At 48.3% G+C, this 25,201-nt stretch overlaps 1 protein-coding gene across 1 annotated transcript; it reads left to right on the top strand.

Moving 5' to 3' along the window:
- Positions 1-3,052: 3,052 nt before the first annotated feature.
- SLC5A9 (solute carrier family 5 member 9) lies at positions 3,053-24,188 on the top strand. The gene is made up of 14 exons (XM_010408866.4): positions 3,053-3,231; positions 3,918-3,989; positions 6,446-6,550; positions 8,383-8,547; positions 11,105-11,210; positions 11,783-11,863; positions 12,647-12,852; positions 13,674-13,809; positions 14,683-14,790; positions 14,971-15,121; positions 16,170-16,338; positions 16,866-17,081; positions 22,271-22,406; positions 23,966-24,188. The coding sequence occupies exons 1-14, from the start codon at positions 3,103-3,105 to the stop codon at positions 24,172-24,174; spliced, it is 1,989 nt and encodes a 662-aa protein (XP_010407168.3). The 5' UTR covers positions 3,053-3,102; the 3' UTR covers positions 24,175-24,188.
- The last annotated feature ends 1,013 nt before the right edge of the window (positions 24,189-25,201 follow it).

Raw genomic sequence — 25,201 nt, 5'->3', positions numbered from 1 at the left:
ATCGGTATCTGTGTATAAGCCGATTTCTCAACCCATTTAGAAATTCACTAATTGTCATTGGAACTATTTGCTGATGACAGTGAAGTAGCTTGGTAATGAAGAGGAAGTCCATTTATTCGTTAGCATTTGCGGAAATAATTGCCTGTCACTCCACCGAACATCCTTTGCCCCAGAAACACTTACTCTTCGGCACCTTTTTATTTTTTTCTGAGCTGCACACTTTGAAATGCCACTTACAATTTGCAGTCCCTGAAGGGCTCGTTCTCAGCCACTGTGACAGGAGTGAGGGTGAACACCCCACAAGGAGACGCTAAACGTCCTGTCACTTCTGCTGCAAGGAGAGGAGAGCGTATTAACTGTGCTGCAGGGTCTGGCTGCCTGGTTGCAGCTCCCATTCTGCTGAAACCATGGGTTTTACAGGGCTGCTGCAACTCTGCAGCCTGCCCCACACCTCTGCTGGGCATCACAGCAGGGCTGGGAGAAGCCATGGGTGCAGGGCTCGTGACCATGGGTCTGTCTCTGACCAAGGAGACAAGGTGGCCCCAGCAACACCATGTGAGCTTCAGGGGCTGTCTTCTGTCCCCTGTTTGCTAGCCCTGCTCTCAGCCTTCACCAAGACAACAAAAAGACTGCATAAAGCCAGGAATGCACCAGGAAGCGAGCCCTGGGGGGAGGAGGAATGGTTTTTTGGAAGGCAGAGGAGTGATGTCTCAGGAGGGGAGGAATGGGGAGAAGATGGAGATCTGTATTCCTCAACTCTCTGTGCCAATTACCCCCCAAGAGCTGGCACCTGATCTTGCTGTGGGTGGCACCCCACAACAGCTTTGTCCCCTTGCCCATGAGCTCAGCCCTCTCCATCATGCCCGGCACTTCCTCTGCCACTTCCACTGCTCCCACCAACACAGGTAACATAAACCAACTCATTCCTTCACTTTGGGCAAGCAGAATTCTGCATTGCCCTCATGGCCAAGAGGCTCTGAGCCCTCTGCCAGCTGGGGAGGGCGAGTTTGCTGCAGCAGGGAACCAGCCACATTTGAGGTGCCTTGCCAGGTCCCTGGAGAAAAGTGGGAGACGGAGTTTGCCACCCTCTGAATCAACAGAGATCTGCCAAATCGCACCTGCTGGGCTTATGCTGCTGACATATCTTTCACTCCAAGGGCTGCATGTTTATTTGTCAGCTGTGATGAATTTTTATTGTTTCCTGGGTGTGTGAATTCCCACATCCATTCCCAGGGCAAGGAGCACCGCATCTCCAGGGGGTGAACGGCCACCAGTGTTGACTTAGCAGTGCATGGAGCAGGAGGTAAGCGCTGTCCTGCTGATGGGACCCAGCGGGGCCCTGCACTGTGCACCTGCTTCTTGCCTGGGGCTGCTGCAGCAGGGCTGGGAGCCAGGGGAGCCACGTAGCAGCAGGATGTGTCATCCCCTGGGCTGTGGGCAGGGACAGTGGTCACGTCCCCAGGGAGGAATACACCTCTGCAGCTTGTCCTGGGAACAACGGGGAGCAGAGCAACTCCTGCCTGGACAGGATTGGGCAGCGAGAGAAGGACTGCCACAAATGCACTCAAGGTATGGCCCATGTTTGAGGTGCAGCTGCTGCAATCCTGCCCAGCAATTGGGCTGGCCACTGCAGTTTGGTGTGATCCAGGCTGGGTAATAACACCTGACAACATCCTGCTGCCATAAGCCTGTGTCATTCTAGTATGTCCAGTGGACTCGTGTTAGCTCATGGCTGTTGGGAATGGCTTACTGGTTATATTTACAGCCCCAGGGTGAAAGCTTTCAAGTGTTTCCAAGTGTTAATTGCTGCAGATACAGCACCATGGGAAGGAGGGGTGAAGGGCTGGGTAAAGGCAGGTACTTGGGGTTGGGCTTCCCATGTAGAGGAGGATTCCTGGTTTGGGAAGACTGGAGACACTGGCTGTATTTGCTTCTTGGGCTGGTATTTAATACATTTTAGGATTAGGTGACTGTCTTTTGCTTTCAGGTGCTGAGGTGTTAAGAGGGAGAAGTGTGTGGGTGAGTGTAAATCAGCTCTGTGCAGGGAGAGCTGCCTGTTTGTACCTGGGGATTTAGGCTTCCAGATATTTAATTTCTGGTAACTGTACTTCAGCTTGTTGAAACATTTCAGTCTTGAAAAGCCTCTTGTGGATAATGAGCCTGCAGGGAGGCACCGCTCCCAGGGAGCCTCAGACTGGGGAGCAGGGGTGGATGGGGGCCTCGTGTTAGCAGTGCAATTAATGAGCGAGTAGGTAGCCAGCATTTGCAAGAAAGCTCTGGGAGAGAGGGGAATAAAACAAAGTGAGAGAGAGGTTTTGTTGCCTCCCTTGAAACCAAGATCAAGCAAAGCTTACCTGAGTTTTAAATGTCCCATGTGATATGTCATGGGGTGAGGGACCACGGATGGTGGAGTTTGGGGGATGTAGGAGATGGTTCTGCTTTGAGGTCTGGAGTCTGCCTGGAGAAGGCTCTGGAGTGGCTCTGCCAGCCCCAGTAGGAACCTTTTGTGATCCTCCCAAAGCTGCCCCAACAAAGGAGCAAAGGTGTGGTGTGACCCATTCTCTGTGCCCTGGTTCAGGGGGCTGGTGCTGGAGGGTGCCCCCCTTGTCTGCAAACCAGGATGAGAAATGTCCCTGCTGCACTGAGGAGCTGGGTTCAGAGTTTGATGTGTGACAGGGTCCAGCCCCCTCCTCCTTCCTGCCCACGTCCTGGGACACAAGGTTCCTACTGGGGCTGGCAGAGCCATTCCAGAGCTGGCTGTGGGGCACAAGCCTCCTCCAGGCAGACCCCAGACCCCAAAGGAGAACCATCTCCTACATCCCAGTGGGTGTCACCAGTGGATAAATGGACAGGAGAAAGGACCACTGGTAAATGGACACGAGGGGGAATGGGAGGAATCCTCACACCACAGAGCCGTGTGGTGGCCCCACTGATGAACCATGGACACCAAGCTCCTGCTGGCAAACGTTAGCCACCATCCTGCCTGGCTTCTGCTCCCCACTCACACCTTCTTCACCCTGTTAATTATTACAAGGGAAACAATGAAGGCCAATGTGCACCAAAGTCCAGCTGAGTGAGAAAATAAGCAATTTGCTCACAGCCATGAGCCAGCCGACCACGGGCACCACGGAGCTGCCTGGGCTGCCAGGGGACACGGCAGCAGCCTTTGCAGTGGCAGACATCATCGTCGTGGTTCTGTACTTTGCCTTTGTCCTCGCTGTCGGGATATGGGTGAGTCCCTGAGGGGGCCGGGGTAGGGTCTGCCTGAGCCAGAGGGGCCTTGCTGCTTCCTGGACCCCTTCTGGGTACAAAGGGGTTTGTCTGCAAATGGCATCCTCTGCACAACTTACTCAGGGCATATTGAGCAAATCTGGGGGGTGGCAGGGATCCTTCTGTGAGCCCTCATACAGGGACAGCCATATGGGGACACCATATGGGAACAACCGTGGGATCATTCCCTGGAGGTTGTCCTGGGAATGATGCTCAACTCACATCGGGGTGTGGACAGGCAGGAGGCAAAAGAAAAGCCAGGGTTGTGCTGGAGAAGACTGAAATGGACCTTAAAAACTTCAGAAAGATTGTTGCTAATTATTTGTTCGTGTTGCTTGGCGAAGGCCTCTGTCACAGACACCTACTGCGTTCTGCTTGGCTGAACTGCTTCTTCTTTCCCAGTTGGTACATTCGTGGAGAAGTCATCAAACAGGTACAAGCAGCTTCCTTCCAAAGCACGACTACCAGAAACCTGCACAAAGAGAGGCAGAAGCAGTGGGTGAAGCCTGGCATACTTAACAGATCCATAAAATTCTTTTGGAGCTGGTGCTGAGACCAGGCATTAAGGATTCTCCTGGCTTGGTCTGACTCAAGGGTGGCTGAATGGAGGAAAACACTTTTTCCTGTTCTTTTTCCTGTGCTTCCAGTCATCGATACGAGCGAGCCGGGGGACCATTGGAGGCTATTTTCTGGCTGGACGATCTATGACTTGGTGGCCTGTGAGTGAAATGCTTCCCTGGGTTCCTCATGGTTTGAAAGCAATTCCAGATGTAAGAGCAGGTCTGGTGAGGGGACCCAGTCATGACATGTGCTGGCTGTAGTCAGAGATGACGGGGACAGGTGAAGGATACATAAGGAACCATCCCACACATCTTTGCTGATGGGCTGCAGCTTGGAGCTGCCGGGCCAAAAGGGTAGCTCAGCATCTTCAGGGGTTTCCAACTCTCAGTTTCTCTGCTAAAGGCAGCAATAAAAATGTTCCCATTGATGAAAGTTAGGGAATGCTGGCTGCCTAGCTGGGTTTGAAACTTTTTGGCCTCAACTCACCACTGATGTTCCCAAGTTAAGAGAGCATTAGGTAATCTAGGAATGTGTCATCCAGTAAAAAGCATTTAGACACTGAATTTAAAATAATCTCAAATCTCAGGACTTTCTGAGCCCTTGCTATTTAGAGCAGAGTTGAGTTTATTGACTAATGATGTAAAGGATATAAAATTCAAACCACTGAAGTATAAATCTTCACTATGAAAGAAAAAATAATCTATTGAAGGTGCCTTTTCTTGGGAGTGAAAGGTATCCATAAAGATAATTTAGAGTTTGAAAGGAATAAAAATACACAGGAATAAAGATTCTTCTCAGCCGATGCCAGGCTCTAGAACCATATATCTCTCCAGTGAGTTGTGGGCAACAGAATGCACTTCTCTACCAAAACACAGTTTTTTTCTTTTCTTCCTTTGGCTGTGAGTTGCCCATAAATTCACTAGGCTAGATTTTCAGCCTCTTCCACAGAAGACACATACACCTCTCTAAAATCTGTCATTTCTTAAATGTTCTTTATACTTCTGTCTCAGGCAAGTGACATTTAATGGAAAAGCTTAGCTTGATGGTTTTGTCTAATTAGGAGGGGGAAAATTAAAAGATACTAAAATCGAATATTTTTTCCCTAACCTTGTTCTTTTAAACAAGATTTCTGGGTTTTTTTCTATTAAAAAAGCCCCCAAACAAACTCCAAAAATTTCTCACTGCTTTTGGCTCCAGCCACAGGTGGCTACAGAGGCTGTTGGATACAGGTCAGCTCTTGGCTCTTCTGAACCGTTTTAGGTTCAGAGCAACCTCTGATGCTGTTCACTTCCCAGATTTGTTTGTCAGAGCTGATTCCACCTCTGCAGCTCCCCTGCAGGCTCTGCTCCTTGTGGCCTTTGCCTTGAGTATGACCAACATTTTATTATTGTTTTTATGGGAGTGACAGGTTTCAACCTCAACTATGCCCTGATATTAAATTGCTGCACCTCTGCAATGTATCTTCTGTATTTCTGTGTCTGATCTACATATCAGGAAAACTGCTCACATTTCTTGAGAGCACGGGTTGCAAAGTCCTGTTGCAGCAGCTTCTTTAATCAAGAGTTTTCTCCAACAGGCAAGAAGGCAGAGGCAGTGTGGGTGTTGATGTCATCCTAATGTTTTTCCTTGCCCAAAGGTGAGAAGCAGAGCAGCTTCCACCATTCTTTGTTTCACATGAGGCAGCAATAAGGAGAGAAAAGCTCCTCGTAGGTGGTGTACCTAAAAGCAAACTGTAGGATGAAAGGGCTTGACTTGTCCCTTGGGTGGTTTTGTATTTGACCCTGAGACAGGTTTGATGTTGGCATGCAGAAAGGAGGTGAGGCTTTGTGCCAGTAAAAGCAGTTATTAAGTCAGATAGCCTTTGCCCTGTTTAAAGAGCCTTGGAGCTCTTCCAATTAGGGTGTCAATGAGCCATGGCAGGGATGGCCTACCCTGCCCACAGCCTGCAGTTAAAGCTAACCTGAAGCAAGAGCATTTTCCAGCCTGCTGCAGAGCTCCATAGCTTTGAACCTACCTTAGACACTAAGCACAAAGACCTGCGTGCTCCTAGCACGTCCATGCTGCGGTTCAGGAATCTCCTCCCTCAGCAGGAGCTCCAGGAGAGCACTCCTGTCACCATGGCTGTGTGAACCCACAGCACACATGTTCAGAGCAAGACTCAAAAGAGGCTGTCAGCAAGACATGGGGAGGTAGAGCAAGGGTCAGCAGGGTCAGAGATGGCACCTTGCTGACTGATTAACAAGGGAATGGAGAAATCTGTCACGTTTCATGGACACTGAGGAATCTGTGGTGTCACCAGGCTCCCCTCCCTCTGCTGTGCCTCTGTAACAGGTGTGCTTCTCAGGAGAACCGCTGGCAAAGTGAGCCCTGATTCTGAGATTAAGCTTTGCACTGGAGTGGGGGCAGTGGAAGGCAGCAGGAACATGCTTTAAGATATAAAAATGTAGGGGTTTTGAGAGGTGAAGGAAAACTCAACTCCCCATTAGCACCCAGCTGCCTAATTACAAGGAGATGAGATCCTGGGGAAAGAGAGCTCCTGAGGAAAACACTTGGACTGATACAGAAGTTGCTCAAAGTGACTTTCTCAGTTTTATCCCTGTGCCCTGTGTTTCAGATTGGAGCATCCCTGATGTCGAGCAACGTGGGCAGCGGTTTATTCATCGGCCTGGCGGGCACTGGAGCAGCTGGGGGCCTTGCTGTTGGGGGCTTTGAGTGGAATGTAAGAGTCAGTTCTGCTGTCAACTAAGCATGTCACTGTTTACAAAGGGACTGGGGTTTCTCTCCCAAATCAGGTATTTAACAGTATCAGCAGCAACAAGTGCTCAACTCTCAAGAGAGAAGCCTCCAGACATTCTGACAGCCTTGGAAACATGAGATCTTTATTTTAGTTTAAGTGGAATTCACTAGAATTATTAGCTCTTTGACCTTCTCAGTGGTACATGGCCTTATTTTTAAGCTTTAGTCTGCACTCATGAAGATTAAAATAAAAGATAATGCTGGAAATGTGCTTGGATAATCACAGGATTCTGGGTACAGGGAGTTAAAAAAAAGGCAAAAAGAAGCAGCGTGTGCTCCTCTATTCAGTGTAAATCCATGAGAATCAGCAACACTCTCTTCAGCTGGCAGCTGCCAAAATGTGTCATCTCTGGGGTGAACATCTGTGTGTGAAGGCAGGTCTCATTCTGCCCTGTTGAAGTGGCCTGGAAAATTGCCACTGACACCACACAGAGCATGAAAAGCAGGCCCTTGGTGTGTGATGCTAATGAAATTTCTCAGCTGATGAGGAGTGGGATTAGTGCCAGCCTCAGAAGAAGCATCATGCACCTAACTCTGAGTCTCTTGCCTACCTCAGCAGAGTGTTAATAGTGCCGGGTACTTGCCAAGCACAGGCAGGGCCCACCAAAAGCTCTTTCCTGGGGTATGTATTCACTGCACGGTTTTTTTCTAGACCATTAAGGTCACCTTTAAATCCTTGGAGAAGAAAACAGAGAGTGTGTTCAGCCTAGTGCATGTAGGACATAACAATATTGCTGTAGCTAAAGGAAATCTATTCAAGTCACTTTAGAAGCTCATGAAGACAAGATGGTGTTTCAGGGCAAATCCAGCTTCATGAGTTCAGATTAATTTATTTCAGATTGGAAAGAGAACTTAGATATGCCATTACTCTCTCCCTTTGCCATGGGACATCGCTCAGCTGGAGGGATCATATGAGCGTCTTTCACCACAGCCAGTCTCTGCCACTGCAGGAGCCACGGCTGTTCTCCTCAATCAGTCACAATCTCTGCTCACAGGAATCAGTTTCTTTTCTGAAAACTTGAATAACTGATCAAAATAAATGTAATGATGAAAGATAATGGCCTGAGACAACCAGGAGGTGAGGTTTGATAATCCAATGGCTTTCATTTACCTTTAAGTTCTCCTGTTTGGGCTTTTTCTGGGAATTGGAGAAAAAATACACGATGGGAAATGCCTTTGCACTTTCCAGAAGACTCTTCACCTGTGGCAAAGCAACTAAAGTGCCTCTTTATCTACCAGTGACAGGAGCACATCTGTGCCAGCCTGCAAGGAGAACATCCCAGCAGAGTCTTGCTGTTGCTTATTTTTATGCTCTGCAGGGACAGTCTGCTGCCTCAGCCTCATCACTTGCTAATCAAGCAACAAACAGATGCTCCCATCCTGCTCTGAATCCCTTAACTCTTCACTGCCACAGCATCAGTGGTTTCAGAGGCCAACAAACACCCTACCATCTTTCAGAGAACTAGAGCAACAGAATACATCACCTTGCTCAAAAGACCAGGGAATGGAATAGGATGTGACACCCATGACAGAGAAACGCAGGGCTCAGGAGGAGAACTTCAAAATATTCTAATTGAATTGTAATAATTCCGCCAGCTGCTGGCTCATCTTCTGAGCAGGGAGAAAAAGTCAGTCTGCTTCTCAAACACATTGCATGGCACTGTACCTTTCTGCTTTCTTAAGATGGCCACTGAGAGAACAGGAGAAAAAGCAGTTCCCTTGTGTTGAATCCTGTGCCTTTATTCTCTTTAACAGGCCACCTGGGCACTGCTGGCTCTCGGCTGGATCTTTGTGCCTGTTTACATCGCAGCAGGAGTAGTCACCATGCCTGAGTACCTGCAGAAGAGGTTTGGAGGGCAGAGGATACAAATCTACATGTCCGTGCTGTCCCTGATTCTCTATATATTCACCAAGATATCCGTATGTATCCAACTGAACACAACCCTGTGTCTAGGGCCGGGATAGGGCATCCTGGTACAAGGCAGGGCTGCTCAGAGAGAACTCAGATGTCCTTGAAAGGACCAGCTCAGCTCCCAGGAACAGTAGCAGTGTGTTAGTGTGCTGCTCCTGCCTCTGTATTGATCATGGAGACCTTTCCTAAGAGAGAGACAGAGCCCTCATTAAACAGCAATGCACAGTGAGAACTTTACAGGGATGTGCAGCTAATTACTAAACAGTGTAAGTACCACAGGCTGTCTGCCTACTTCTCCTCTTCTATCACATCAAACTTTAGGCAACAGAGACAGAGGAAGGGCAGCACTACCCCATCTGAATATTTGGCTGGCTGCATCTTGTAGGGATGAAATTCTCTTAAATGATTGTAAACCTGCTGTTGTTCTTGTAGCTGAGTTTTCAGCATTAGGTATTTTATGGTTGTTCCTCTCTCTTTCTCTCACTTGTCTTACATAAAAAGGGTACAGTGAAAGGGAGGTAAGTTCTGGCTTAAGACAAAACTCAGTATCTTTTCTGAATTGCTTGTAGCATTGTACCCTGCTGGTAACCAAAAACCAGTGTAGCCTGCTGGGTATTTCCCTCTTTTAAATGCCATTCAGAAAGAAACAGAAGTTATGCTCAGATATTTGCTACCTATGCCCTTGGAGGGAGAGGAGTGCATTTGAGAGTCCATTACAGGGACTGAAGATGTCAGTCCTTTGTCTCCAGCTGGTTATCCCAAGGTCAGTAGAAGCCAGTTTTCACTAGACACTGCTGAAGTATTCAGATGTCAAATTGCCTTGGGAGACACTGACTGGAGATAAGACACTCAAGTGGCTTCAAGGTCCTTCTCCTAGGCTTATTATGTCTCAGGTCCTGGGAGGGACATTAAGAGGAATTCCAGGCTGGGAGTGTGGGATAGATTTCCTCCTCTAATGGGCAGCTCTTGGTCATGTCACCCACTTCTGACACCTACTGCCTCCAGCTTGGCTCTGCGGGATCAAAGCATTGCCCCTGGTGGCAGAGTGAGTGAGGTCTTGCAAAGAGGCGCTTGAAACTTCTTTACCTGTGAGGGATAAATGGCAACTGTCTCCTGCAGCAGCCCACAGTGAGCACAGCCACACAGCCAAGGTATGAAGCAGAGCTGTCTTTCAGAGTGACCTTCAGCAGAGCAGTATTTGCCAGTGCTTTTCAGAGCAGGACCCTGGCCCTTGTCGCTGCTGTTTCATCTCAGTGGTTTCTCCTCTGTGCAGCCAATTCACGCGTGGCTGACGGATGTGGCTGGGGGAGTTTATGGCCATGACAGGTGCTTTCTATTAAGCAGAGCTATTGTTTGTGGAGAGCTCATTTAGTGGCTGGCTGGACAGCAGGCACTTGGTAACAAGAAGGATTTTTCTCCCTGTGCTTTCTGCCCAAACACAGGTTAACAACCAGGGCACTGCAGAGTCTTCTTGGCTTGCAAAGAAAACAGAGATCTCAATAAACAGTGTTGTCAGAGGACTGATCCGGCATGGCTACAGAGGTGGTTGTGTTTCCTGCTGGGAAGCCAAGCCCCAGAAAGGGCAGTGACTCCCGTGGTGCTCTGGCTGTGCCTGTTGTGTCTCAGGCTTGCAGAGGTCAGGGGTTGCACTGGCTCCTTGTTTTCAAGGTGCTCATTTCAGACACTGCAAACAGAATTCTTGTCCCATCCCTTCTGTCTCCCTTGATAAAGGTCCTCACCTGTATCTCACCCCACACCAGATTTGCAGGTGTCCTTCTACCTGCTTTCCCAACCTAAACATCTCCCATATCACTGCCTGCAATTTTGAATGATGTTATCTGTGTAATTCCAGGTTTCACCAGGTTCTGGTGTCACTCTCTCTGCCAGAAGGTCCAAACAAAACAGAGCTGATGGGGGTTTCTGTATTTCTAGTGAGGTCCTCAGCAGGTATAACCTGTTTTTCTGGAGCCACTCTAATATGCTGAACTGCACAAACAGAAAAGCCACCTGTTGACCTTCTCAGATAAACAAATCATGATACACGACATCAGTGACTCTTTAGGAGTCTTTCAAGAGGGAGTGTCTCTGGACCATGAGGCCATGAAGATGCAGCCCTGGGAAGAATAAGGTCTCTGCTATCTCCCCCTCTTTCCCTCCTGTGTCTGCCTGTGGATGCATGGGCTCTGCTATCCAGGGATGTCTTCACAGTCACCAAAAGGAGCGACAGTTTCCACCAGTGCTTCTCTGTGCCAGGGAGGATTCTATGACATGAAGATGGACTTTATTTTGATGACTTTTTGGTCCCTTGGTGTAGCACCTTCATTTTCTCCCTCCCTCTCTCCCAGACCCTGAAAGCTCTGACCTGGAGGAAAGTTTTTCCTTACAGCAGAACAAGGTTCAGAGCCAACAGCCCCAACAGCTCTTCTCCTCCCCTTCCAGTTCACCTTCGTGGTGTCCTCCCCTGTCAATGCTTTCAGCCGCAGAGGGCTGCAGGCTGCTTTATTAGATTTCACTTGCACGAAGCACAACTAATGCCAGACTGCCCTTGGGTTTTTTTTATTCCAGACAGACATCTTTTCCGGAGCATTGTTCATCCAAATCTCTTTGGGCTGGAACCTCTACTTGTCCACTGTGGTCTTGCTAGCAGTGACTGCTGTCTACACCATAGCTGGTAAATAGCTGATTTTAAAGGACACATTATAAGCTGGAGCCTAGGATGTAAGTTTCCCATTTCCTACAGAGCAGAAAGAGTATTCAGGTCCTGGTCTGAGGGAGAGATTGCCCCAGTTGCTGGTAGTACCTGCCCTGTCACTCCCAGCTGTTGGAGACCTTTAAGTCTCCCTCTCTCCCCTCTTGGCCCAAGGGAAAGTGGTATGGGGGTAACATCACAGCTTTAGAGGATTTTTTAACACTGCACAAGGCTCGTGGCTCCCTCTGTGCAGGGTGTTACCACTGCCCATATTTGCTATTTTGTTGCCTTTCTGCAAAATTAGCAACTTTAGCTGTTAAGTTACTGAACTACCTGCAAGTCCTCTCATGAACATGGAAAACCCTTCATGCCATTCGTCATGGGAGGGCTTGTCACAGCTGCGGGCTCCAGGGGGCCAGCTCAGTGCCAGCTTCTCCCAGTGGGTCTGTCCTGAAATCCCAGGGCTGGGGCTAGAGAAAGCTTTTTTCCAGGTGAGGTGCCTGTTTCCCTGTGCTTGGTGATGCACTGACTGCTGTCTCTGGTTCTCCTGGCAGGGGGTTTGACTGCTGTGATTTACACAGACGCGCTGCAGACCCTGATCATGGTGCTGGGAGCTTTGGTCCTCATGTTCATAGGTAAGGGGAACCTGCAGTGGCACCACGCAGCAGTTTAGCGGTCCCAAGGCCACTAGACCTTAGCAGGGTGCCTCACTCTTTCATGTGTGGTGCAGAAATGAGTTTTAACCACTCACAGAAGTGGTGCCAGCACAAGTCTCATTCTCCAGCCATCATACTTGCTTCTTCCTTTGCACTAACAGTACGGAGGTGAGGCTCTGGGTAATTTCACCTTGCTGGAGTTGCCAAAGAGCTTTGGAGCACTGCATTCTCAGAGCCAAATTCAGCTCTCATTAAGCCCATGTCAATTCAGAGTAATACTGCTGACCTCCGCTGTTGACTTTTGGAGTTACTGTGGGTTCATGTGGGCATAACCGAGCGTTATAAAAAAATTAAGACCAACAAGGAAATGAACTTCATCAGTCTTTGTTTTAAGCCTTGTTGGCAAACAGAAATATCTAAACCACGTATCTCTTTTTTCATGTTGTACCTTTCTGCTCTAGCTCTTGGAGGGTGTAAGTATACTTTACTATAAGTAAAGACTAGATGCTGATGACATTGCAGGGATTAGGATCATGGAGATTTTCCTGCATTGAACATCTTCCAGAATGTGTTGTTTAAACCACAAGGACTCTGGGCAAAATCCAGCTGCCTTCTGTAGAAACCTTGACTGCAAAAAGCAAGGGTGGAATGAAAAGTAAAGGAGATAAGAGGAAGATAAAAGAAAAGTAGTCACGAGACTCAGATAAGATCATAACTTTGCAAGATGCACCAGCCCTTAAATCACTGGCATTTTCTTTACAGGATTTGAAAAAGTTGGTTGGTATGAAGGACTTCAGGAGAAATACAGCACAGCAATACCAAAGATCACAGTCCCAAACACGACCTGCCATCTCCCACGTGCAGATGCCTTCCATTTGTTCAGGGATCCCATCACAGGAGACATTCCCTGGCCTGGCCTTATATTTGGTCTCTCTGTGCTGGCTCTTTGGTGCTGGTGCACTGACCAGGTAAATAAAATCTTTCCCTCAGCAGACAGACCACCACAGTGTTATTTTTAGTCCACTCTTCAGTCTGTGGTTCTGTGAGCTGAAAAATCCCTGTGCCTCAATATGCAGGAGTTGCTACCTTTTTTACTGGTCTAGACCAGAATGTCTCACTCCTTTCACCTTCTCAGCAAGCTGCTAATTTTATGCACTTCTTAGTGCAGTAAGAACAGGTTATTTTCATCCTTCTTTTTCCCACTGTGGGCTGGTGAGTACTGGGTGTCTTCATGCAGTTATCATGACAAGGATATAAAAATGTGAATCTGGAGCTGGCTCTGCTGTGACCTTGAGTGACCTGCAGACAATATTTCTCCATTCATAGTCCCAGATGTCTTATGTCCCTTATTCCTTTCCAAGCTACAAACCAGGAAAGCTGCGTGTGTATCTCAAGACGCGGTGCTTCTGGACTTCCAGATGGGATAATTATAAAACCCCACCACTGAGCTTTTACCAAAACACCCACAGTTTGCTTCATTCTGTGTTTCTTGCTGCCATACAGCTGCTGTCTCCAGCCCGCAAGGTGGCTTCATTTCAGTCAAGGGTGAAATTATTCCTGTAAAGGAAATTTCCACGCTGCCCTCTCCTGTAGCCTGTGGACTGAGCTCTGAGCAGTGGCAGCAGGCTGCAGTCAGCGAGGTGGGAAAGCTGTCCTTGGCATGCAAAACACCCTGGGATCCTGTGGGATGAAAGTCATCCATGAGAAGGAGAGACAGAGAGAGAATGGACCCCGCTCTCTCTGTTGTGCTTCTGTTTCATTCTCTGCTCCCTTTCTGCACTGATTGCAGGTGATAGTCCAGAGGTCTCTCTCTGCCAAGAACCTCTCCCATGCCAAAGGTGGATCAGTGCTGGGAGGATATCTGAAAATCTTCCCTATGTTTTTCATTGTCATGCCAGGAATGATCAGCAGAGCTCTTTACCCAGGTAAGCCTTCCCATCTTCCTTGACACGGGGCTCCATACCAGCTGTGAGCACTAATCCCACACAGGTCTGCCAGCACTTTTACACCTTAGAAACTGCTGTCCTGCAGGCATGTTCATAGAGATTCCTGTTGCACCGTGGTGTTTCCAAGCCCTCCCTCTACCTCCAGTTCTCCCACAGTGGCATAAGCCACTGGGAGTAGCCATAAGGGGCATAGTTTGCCATTGGGGTCATTTAGCTCCATGCTGTGGACATTGCATCCATCTGTCTGTGTGGAGGCAGTCAGTGAAATTAAATTCATGGAGCACTGAGGTTGTCCTTCAGATCTTATGGATTACATCCATTAGGTATTTTGGAGAGTTTTAGCAGTCTACCATACAGATTCATTCAGGTCCTGGTGGATTAGGCTAAACGAGCCTCCCTTATATCCCAAGGAGTTCTCATTGCTGGTGTCCCCAGAGCCTTCCCCTTCCCAGGAAGGATACCTTGGTTAGAAGGACCACTCCCAGAGGAAAGAGCCTCTCTCCCAGATTTCCTAAATATGAGTAAGTGAGCCTCCAGCATCCCTGGGAACCCAGCTGACAGGTTCATGGAAACAGTCCAGTTCCCACAAGTGACAAATCATCAAGGATTACAGTTACGCAACACCCAGGAGAGTTTTAGGTGTACCCTGAACAGAATTTCAAAATGTCATCCCAAAGTTTCACCTCTGTTATATGATATAAAATGTTTTTCAGCTCCACTCATTGTAGCTGTATTCCACCTCTGAATTTATGTGAAATTGCACAAGGCATCAGGATTTGTTCTCTTGATCTAAACAGTCTATGGCTCAGTGGGGTTTGCACTGACTCCCTGTTGTTCCCCTGTGCTACACAGATGAAGTGGGCTGCGTGGACCCAGACATCTGCAAGAGGGTCTGTGGAGCTGCTGTGGGTTGTTCCAACATTGCCTACCCCAAACTGGTGATTGAACTCATGCCTGATGGTGAGAAACACCCTTGTGGAGCTAGGCTTGAGCCAGGCTGTGCAGGGGGGATCAAGCTGCCCTCACCCATCCTAAGCATGTGGAAATCTTACTGCAGATTTCAGACAGCAGGATGGAAAAAGCAGTGCTCAGAGGCCCAAGGTCTAGTCCTGATTCCCCTTCTGTGTTTGTCTCTCACAGGGCTCCGGGGCTTGATGATTGCAGTGATGATGGCAGCCCTGATGAGTTCCCTCACCTCCATTTTCAACAGCAGCAGCACCCTCTTCGTTGTCGACATCTGGCAGCGGGTCCGCAGGCAGGCCTCGGAGCAGGAGCTGATGGTTGTGGGCAGGTCCTTACATTTATTTATGTCTCATTCTTCTCATCATCTGTTCTGGGTGCAGCATTTACATCCTCCAGGCTGCACTCACTGAGAAAAATCTGGTGCCTGTAATAGAGAGCAGGAGCACAGCTTGGGAAAGAGCATTGCATTTTCCACCTCCTTGGGTAGATCTGGTCAAGGAGAAACTCTGTGTGTTCCACTGAGCTGAGCAGATAATTGCCTTTCTTCTCTCTAAACTTATTATAAATTCTGCTTTAAATGTAACTTTTAGGAAAGCTGAAAGTGCTCTGGAGTCGTTGTCACCAGAGGTCTATAAAAAGGTGTTATTTTTGTATCAGACAGGAGTGATATGTTGCAATTGCTTCTTTTTTTTTTTTTTTTCCCACGGAAAAGTGCAGAGCTGAGCCTGCCAGCTCTCAGTCTCTGTGGTAAGTTGTAGTGTCCTTTGCAGACAAGCTTTGGTGCTGCATTATATCAGGGGCATATAAAGTTCTCCTCCAGACAGGGGAATTTAGGCTGCATTCAGTGTGTTTGTGGAGCTTTTGCTCTCCAGTCATCAGCATTAAGTTCTAAACTTTGCTGAGGGGTGGCTGAAGGCTGCAGGCAAGCTCACACTTCACCATGGCAGAGTGGTGAGAGGACAAGTACCTCTTGCTCAGCAATATGGACAAACCTCTGTGACACACAGTGCGAAGGTTACTATATTCACCTGAGACCCCAAACACAATTTTAAAAAGTAGCAAACAAGTTGGAATTTGGCAAGGGCAAGAGATTGAGCACATTACCTGCTTGGAAAGGTGGCAGAAAGATTGCTTCCATGAGCTTCCAGCATCCTCTTTCTGTCACATCCAAGAGCCAAGGTCATTGAGACCATATCACACTCTAGGACACACCAGGCTCACCACGGGAGAACAATCTTCTCTTTTCCTGTGTACACAAGGAAAGGTTCTTGAGAGTGATCTGTGGATTTTTTCTTAGGAAATTCCAAGAGCAACTGGGAGTGTGTTTTGTTTAACTCTGCCTACAGAGTTAACACAATTTTATCCTTCTCTTTCAGAGTCTTCATCCTCATCCTTGTGGTCATCAGTATTCTCTGGATCCCAATCATTCAATCAGCCAACAGTGGAAAGCTCTTTGACTACATTCAGTCCATAACCAGCTATCTGGCCCCACCAATCACAGCCCTCTTCATCTTGGCAATCTTCTGCAAGAGGATTAATGAGCCTGTAAGTGAAGTGTCAACAACCAATTGATACATGTATTTAATATGAGAAAATAAATAAGTATCTCTGCCCTCAGTACTTAGCCTTTGTAAACTCGGAGCCAGTCCAGCTAAAGTGTGACAATTAGACAGCCTTTCCCTGGTGTGCATTAGTGGATCTTAGCCCAGGGTCTAGTGGGTGTGGGTTTGCTTCTAAGAAGTCCCTGCAAGTGCCACTTCTTGGCAGCCCCATTTGAAAGCATGAAAGGGAAGTTGTTCTGCCATTTAGGGATGATGTGTCAAAGTCTCATTGGAGGAGTGTTGTTAGGAGGAGATTGTTGCATTGTTTGTGCTCTATCTGCTCCATGTTCAAGGGCAGAGAGAGAAAATGAGGATTTTTACCTGAAAAAATTCTCCTTTGATGCACATCACTGTGGATTTCCATCAGGCATAAGAAGGCTTGGGAAAGAAGGAGAGGACAGGGAGAGGAGAGGGAGAACTACAACCAGAGTTAATTTGCAGTGACCTTTTCTCTGTGCTTGCCTTTCTCAGGGTGCTTTCTGGGGCCTCATGGCTGGGCTTGCTGTGGGTCTGGTTCGGATGATCATGGAGTTCATTTATAGCCCCCCGTCTTGTGGGGAGGAGGACAGGAGACCAGCTGTGCTAAAGGACTTGCACTACCTCTACTTTGCCCTCATCCTCTGTGCCCTCACTGCCATTGTCACCGTCCTCATCAGTCTCTGCACCCCACCAATCCCTGAAGAAAAGGTAAGTGACTTGCAGTGACGCCCTTTTCCCAGAGCCCCCGTTTGGGTACCAAAAATCCCTGCAATCTGCCCTTTTCTGTTCCTCCAGTGGCTAAGAAATGGTGTGTAATGCATATGCTGCCAAGAAGCCCTTGCTCCTCAGCTCTGTCTATTCCCCAGGTTGCAGAGTGTTAATGCTGCTGAGCACTGAGTGCTTCAAATTGAGTGTGAGTTCCCATGCTGTGCCCAGAGCTGGGCAGACACCACAGCCCATCATAACTGCAATAGAAAGAAAAGAAGAAGGGGAAGGAGATGGAATCACATTACAGAGCACTGCTGAGGAGGAATTAAATATATCTAATTGTAGCATCTAGCCTGTTTCAACAGAGCCAGCATCAATCTTGCAGGCAAACAAGATTAATATCTTTTGCAACACGGGCGTTTAGGAAAATAACATTTTGTCCCAATGTGATCTCAATTAAATTTAATAACTTTGAGGGAAGTACAACTTTCTTTTACTTAGCACATTAAAATGGTGCAGAGTTGGGAGGTTTTATATTATAAAACCTTAAAGCAACTTTTCCCAGTCCCAAGTTTTAAAGCAGCTGCCAATATAACAAAACTGCCACCTACCTCTCAGCAAAGGTTACTGGATAGATTAAAAAGACCTATTTTTTCTTGTCTAACTGCATGGGAGAGAAAATGCTATGATGGCATCAATCTGTTGCTTCCTCATAACTTGTAAAGCATTAACCAGCTCCATCAATGTTTGATGGAATGTTATAGGTGTCAAAGACACCCCACTCCTAAAGATTACATGAAAGCAGGTGCTCAGATAGCAGAGAGGAGGGGGGAGAGAGGCTGTCTTTGTGTCTGCTTGGAGATAAACTCTCAGCTTTTATTAGCTATCAGAGGATCCACATGGGAGAGAGAAATACTGGCAAGGAGACACCATTAGTTCTGCTGCTTACGTTGTTCACGGCTGCTCAGGGGTGGCCAGATGGTTGCCAGCAATTAATTACTGTGGTTTAATGAGTTCCCACTCATCATCTGACCTGTGATAGCTAAACATGTGCAGTGCTCCCTGCCCACAGCAATAGCAAGATAAGATGCATTAACACAGCACTGGTGAACAGTGAGCGTCACACCAGCAGTTCAGGAGATGGAGAAACTGGCCCCAGCACCTCCAGGCTTTTTAGTCTGACCTCAGAGGTATGAAAACATTTAAAGCATCTCCTAAGAGGGGGAGTTCAGGATGGAGGCCACTATAATAGAATTAGGGAGAGAGAGGTTACAATCTTAAGAGATTCCCCAGGGGAGATTTTCAGTGGTATTTCTGCTGAAATGTGTGAGTTTATAGGTGCTGGAGGTAAGTGGCCTTATTTTACACATTCTTCAAAAAGACAGGGGTATGGCCAGGGAGGACAGGATTTTGTCTGAAGCAGCTGTGTGCAGCTATCCCAGAGGAACAAAGGACGAGATGTGGTGGCTGCCCTGCCTCAGGTGCAGCTGGAGAGCCAGGGAGGGAGGAGAGCTTGCTGAAGAGCAGCACTGGCCAGGAGCTAACATCAACTGGACTTTCTGGGGGAAATTTTCTCAATAGGGATGTTCAGGATAGCCTTTTGGTATGTCATGGACCCCACATAGTGCTGAGCTCAGCGCTTGACCTCTGTGTGAAAGACTCTGTTGTAGAAAATGAGTGAGAATTAATGATACTGCCTGTGGCAGTGAGAGGCTGAACACAATCATCTGATATTTGTGATGACCATCCCGTGAGCCCCCTGTCCCTCAGTATCTTCCCACCACAAGGAAAATGGGATGGGCTGCCAGGAAATTCGTGCCACTAAGCAGTTTTTCCCTCTCTCCATAGCTCAGTAGGAATGGGAGAGTCTGTCCCCATTTCTTTTAGTCTGATTCCATTCAGTTTCTACTATTTATTCCTGATTTCAACAGGAAAATCTGCCCTTGTTCCTCAGAGAACAGCCAAAGGGAAGGTGTGGGGTTTGACTGAGGCAGGTGACAACATTGCTGGGTTTCTGCTTGTGTGGCACAAATCTGAGTGGGCAGCACTGAGACCAACATTTTTCATTTTCCTGGGTCAGACCCACCCCAGGTTTGCCTTAGACATGAGCAGAGGTGTGGGCTTGCACCATCACTGCTGGTGACATGGTTTCTCATGGTTTGTTCCCTCATCTCCAGCGAGTCTGTGGCTGTGCTGAGGTGGGTCAGGGACAGAAGGGTTTAGGGAAGGAAGGGCAGGAGGCTGAGATCAGGGTGGACATGCCAGGCTCTAACTCTCTGGGTAGAAAGTGGCACCTGGCCTTTGTGTTTGGCCACTATTTACTGGGCATGCAAGTGGGCAAATCTGTGGTGAAGAGCCTGAGTGTCCCCATGACAGTGTCTGGGAGGGGGAGGCTGTGCTGGTTGTCCTGGATGAGGATCTCTGAAGCTTTGGTGCTTCCGGGTTAATCAATTCCCTTCCTGAGCCTTGGATATTTCTCCTCTAAGACTCGCACAGGGCTGGTTCTGCTTGTCTTTACCTGCAGTGCTTGGAGATGGAATGATGAAAGACATGGTACAGGAGCTAGGAATTGTTTTGTCAAGCAAAAAGAGTAGAAAAACAAGCGAGCACAGACAAAGCCAAGGAAATACAGTGATAGATCATACCTCAGCAGATGTAAATCAGCACAGCTCCATTGCCTTCAAAGACCAGGAACAGCTGTTGAGCACGGATATGTCGCTTTACACCAGCTGAGGATCTACACTGGACTACTTTAAATATTGAATCTCAATGCTTTTGAGATAGTAAATGGGCAAAAGGAGAAAAGAGATTTGTATCTGATGTTAGAGTGGTACATCTAATGTTCCTGGCTTTAAATGAATTACAATCTGAGAACTGCAGGCTGCAGCATTTTCTCCTGCTGTTTTGGACACTCTCCCATCCCTGTGGTGATTGATGCTGTGCTGGAAAACAAGTATGCAAGGAATTTGTTTGGTATGCTCCAGAGTTCATATGTCTTCATTGTAGGTAGTCCATATTGTGTCACGCCGTCCTTGAAAACCCTGCAAAAGAGCTTACAATTAAATTTGAGACTGTGAAGCTGAAACACAACTGTCAGGTGCCAGATGGCATTTTGGAACAGAAGGATTTATTCTAGTTTACAAACAACAAAAGAAAAACTTTGCTGAGTTCTTGCAAACTCCCTTGCCCAAGGAGACTGTGAGGGTGGAAAGGGAGGGGAACAGCGCACAAAGCACCGAGTGCTGCACCAGCAGGTCAGCTCGCCAGGGGTCAGGGCTCACCCAGACAGGCTGATGGATTGGCAATTCCACCCGGTGTACTCTGGGGTTGGGAGGTTTTCCTTGTGTCTTGAGGTGTGGCTTCAGTGGCTCCTCTTGGTGCACAGCTTAGGAGGAGCCCCAAGCCCGCCTGGGCTGGCCTGAGCCCACCCTGAGAGCTCCGAGGTGCTGCAGCTGGAGCTCCCACAGCATCATTTGGTGCCACTGAGAGCCAGACATGCTCAGCTCTGTGGGTGCTGACAGGAGCAAACTAAGGGGGGACACAGGGCTCCCCAGGACCCAGCACAAGGCTCCCTCCTGCTTCCCTGCCCTTGGACACGGTGGCTTCAGGCAGCACTTCCCAGGTCCCAGTCAGTAAAGCTGACACAGCTCCCCTGTAGGCAATTCTTAATTATGAATTTGCCTGCTTTCTCCAGGCACCCAAAACACGTGGGTGATGGGGATGATGCCATGAGGTTCCCTGTCTCTATGCTGCTTTCCATTGGGAATTGCTTCCCTCTGGAGTCTGAGCCCCAGGTACACCCCAGCCTTTGCAGATTTTGCTGCAATGTGAAGAGACAGTGATTCAGGGACACGTGAGGAGAGGAGAGAAAAGGAAAAAAGTTTTGGAAATCCTTTAGTACCCTGAAACTTTACTGTGTTCCAGTGACATTTCCTAAGTGATTAAAAAAAAAAAAGAATCCCCGAGAAAGATGAGGATCATCAAATCAAAGCAATTTAGCACTTCATGACAAGAAAGATTAGCCCTGCCCAGTGCTCATCTCAGTTGAAAATGATTTAAATAAAGCTATAAATCTTCTGGAAATTATGCAACATTTCGTGTCAGCCGGAAGCTTCTGCCTGGATTTGTGTGTGCAAAATACAAAAATTAAACTCACGTTCCTTTGTCAGTGACCCACTGGAGACGTTCATTCCCACATGGGCAGAGCAGGGAGCCAGCTGCTCCTGGGGCATGTGTGACTGTGCCTGCCCTGTTGTCACCAGGGCACCTTTGCACTGCCCCCCCTGTGCCCCTCTGCCAGGCAGCGTGGGCTGGAGAGGGGGGGCAGCCCCTGGACCTGGCAGCAGCATTTGGGAGGGATGGATGAGCCTGTCCCTGCTGCCTGGCCTGGCCAGGGCAGGGGTCAGGGAGAGCCATAGAGATCCTGGGCATGCCAAGGTCAGCCCCAGCAGCAGCAGGCCTGGCTCTACCCCAAATCCCTGAGCCCCTGGGGTGTGTAACACCCCCCAGCTGCTGAAGGGCCACTGAGGTTTGCAAGATTGATGTCTCCTGTGCACTCCTGTGTTCCAGGTAGAAGACTTTCAAGCTTGCTGTACAATAAGAGTTTCAGAACTTGGGCATTTGTAAAGCAGACTGATCGTCCTTTGTGACTTTCTGCAGAGACAGGCAATGTCTTGTACTGGCCCATCAGAGAAATCTGAAATTAAAATATAATCTTTTGAGGGTGCAACAGCTGTCTGTGACTGACTGTATCCATAGAGGGTATCTTGGCTTCTTTTTTGATTTATTTTTATTTATTTGACTTTATTCCCCTTCCCTTTTGGAGGGCTGTCTGGACAGACCATCATTATTTCAGATCAGTCTCATGAGCCTTGCAAATAGGAAGCTGCTTCTCCAGTGTCTACTGAAAGGTTACTTCTTGAAGAGACAGGGATGGAACAGATTATTTTTAAAAATGGAAGGAGAGAAACCAGATTATTTTACACTTTTTCCCAGCTTTTCAGCTCCAGCTGGATGGTGCCAACCTTCTTCTCCAGGGTGTGGGCACATGTGCAGAAAGGAGGGGAGGGAAAAGTGGGAGACCACCCCAAACAGGACTCAGCACCACCTTGGACTAAGGAAGGAGATGACTGGGAAGCCACTTTGGGACTCACAGGCAGTGACCAGTTTCTCTCTGTTCCACTTTGCAGCTGGGCAGCCTCACATGGTGGACCAGGCACAGAAAAGCACCTGCCATAAACCTGAAAAACTGCAAGAGTGAAGCAGCACAGATCAGCCCAGAACACCCGGTAGAAGCTGCGGCTTCAGGAGATACGGAGGAGGCAGGTAGGGGTCTGTCTGTGAACAAACACACTCCCGTGCCTGGGAGTGCACAGCCAGGATCCCATGCAAGTCCCAAAATCTCATGAGGGGCCACCTGGTGCATTCACTGGAGCTGGGGCTTGTATCTACAGTTTTAAGGATGTGACAAATGAAAGTGTTGTGGCTCTTGGTCCTCCCAGCCTACCTTCATGTCACAGCCCTTGAATGGCTCAGAAGAGCTGCTATTCCTGAAAAAAAAGAGCACCAAAATAGCAGCACAGTCTGAGGGGAAAAAGAGACCCTGGGAGCAGACATGTGCACTTTGAGGGCATCCTAGAATGAACCCACAAGCCCCACTTTTCTCATTTCCGTGATGCTGATAGGATTTTTCATCTTCCCTTAGGATGTAAGCCACGGTTAAAACCCAGACCTTAAATAGCTGCGTGTCCTACCAGGGGTGTTTAATAGGAAGGAGGGCAGAGCAAAGTCAACTTAAAGAGTTGTCAGGAGACAGAACAGTAGCAGGAGATGCTACATAGGCAAGTTCTTTTCAGAGTGGACAGAGCTTTATTCTGCAAATCTATTAAAAAATGCAGCTTTCTGGTTTTGAGCTTAACCTTCGAAGGTTACAGAGCACAAACCTCAGAATCAAGACACACACAAGATTTCTTCACTCCTTCCATTTGCTGGTCAGTCCAAAGGACACTGGAACCAATCACAGCTAAGCTAAAAAGAAGTGAACATCTAACCAAATCCCTTATTTTTGTTTCCCCAATAAGTAAGTACGCTTGGGTAGTAATAATAAGTAGAGTAAGTTTGGGTTTAAGTCAAATGCAGTAATTCAGCATTATTTTTTATTTCTTACCAATTCCTATTTCACTAGCTCAGATTTTCATAAACAAATATCTTGTTATTTTGGTGATTAGCAGAGATGAGGAATGAGATGTGAAACACAGCAGCTGACAGTTTAATGAGGGTTTGTTCTGGGTAACGCCTTTTTTCAAGGCCCAAAACATCCTGAATTTCAAAAAAAGGTTATATTTGGAAAGAACAGGGAGTGAAATACACACAGCACAGGACTGACAATTAAAACACACACTTCACCTGGCAAGCCATGTGTAATAAACAAGCCAGGATACAAGCCAGGATATCTCTAAATGGACCATCATGCTGTCAGGAATTTTTAAAAGTGGATGGAATCTGGATTGGGGAGGAGAGGGAAGAGGTTTGTTAATTAACTAATGAGTGATTGGTGTTGCAATCAACTGACTGCAATCAGGCTGTGCTGTACATGATTAAGGGAGACTTTTCCTTTTCCTTTTCCTTTTCCTTTTCCTTTTCCTTTTCCTTTTCCTTTTCCTTTTCCTTTTCCTTTTCCTTTTCCTTTTCCTTTTCCTTTTCCTTTTCCTTTCCCTTTCCCTTTCCCTTTCCCTTTCCCTTTCCCTTTCCCTCATCATCTTGCATCTATTAGGGTGCCTCTCAAGCCCCACTCCAGACTGGCCAATGCACCTCCAAAAGATTGGGAGAAGGGAGAGAAGAGTCCCAGTAGATTCTAACAGCCATGTTTTGTCCCCCTCTCGCAGCAGCCAAGCCTCCCTGCTGGAAAATGGTGTATTTGTGGTTCTGTGGTCTGCCCACCAGCCCCACACCCACCCTGTCCCAGGAGGAGAGAGCTGCCCTGGAGCAGACACTCACCAGCATCGAGGAAAAGCCCCTGTGGAGGATTGTGTGCAATGCTAATGCCATTCTCCTGCTGACTATCAACATCTTCCTGTGGGCGTATTTTGGCTGAGCTGGGGTCGGGAATCTCGTGGCTTTGGTGGCTCTCACCTTCCTGTCTAAGCTGGCAGCAGCAGGTGACAGAGCCCCTGGTGACAGGCTGCTGGCACATGGCAGCACAGCCCTTCCCTGGAGGCACCGCTTGCTGGGAATGGCTGTGGGGCTCAGTTTCTCTATGAGGGGTGACGAAGACTCGGCACTGGCCACATCTGGGATGCAGGGGATGTGTGGGGTCAGGTTTAAGGGTGCAGAGCTGAGCGCAGCAAGGAGCAAAGGCTTCGGAAAGCCCAGCTGTGGCATGGCTGGGGCCTATCTCAGGGCTGACTTTGCACTGCTGTGCTTTGGGGAAGGAGTTCTGGTTTACACTGGCAGAGGGAAGGAGACTTAAACACTACCTGTGGTTTTTTATATGGCCAAAATTCAGATGGGATCAGAGGGATTAACTCAGCAGCGACAGCCTTGCCTCCCACAGCCTCCCCAGCCACCTTTGTGGGACCCCTCCCACCCCACCCCTTGTTGGCATCAGCAGTGGGGACAGGGGGCTTCTTCCTGCTCCCCGAGCCCCCCATCCTGCCCCCTCTGCTGCACGAGGGCTGGGCTTACACCAGCCTGAGCCTGTTTGCTCACGGGACCGATGCTGCCCCTTAACAGCATTTCCAGCAATAAAGGTGCCTCGGTAACCAAGCCAGTCCTGACTGTGGGTTGTGGTGGTGACCTGTCCTGCTCTGACACACAAAGGGCTCCCTGGGACCACAGTGACCTGGCTGTGGCAGGGAAAAGAAAAATCCTTCCTTGGGGCCTGGCTCAGGACCTTGCTTTTTTGACCAAGTTCAAGCTCCTCGGACCCACCTCAGGGCCATCACAGAAGGTGGCACAGCCAAAATCTTTGAAACCACGAAGAGACAGCAACACCCACTGTTAACATCTGTGCCTGGAGAAGGCTGAAAATGCCCACAGGGATGTGACCCTGCATCCAAAGGGCAGGTCCAAGTGACTGTGGGCTGTGTGGGGAGGTGAGGGCACACAGAAGAAGCACAGCA

Source organism: Corvus cornix, chromosome 8 (assembly GCF_000738735.6).
Source record: "Corvus cornix cornix isolate S_Up_H32 chromosome 8, ASM73873v5, whole genome shotgun sequence".
Lineage (NCBI taxonomy): Eukaryota > Metazoa > Chordata > Aves > Passeriformes > Corvidae > Corvus > Corvus cornix.
The sequence above is the reverse complement of the archived record's forward strand: the minus strand, read 5'-3'. Positions and strand labels throughout refer to the sequence as shown.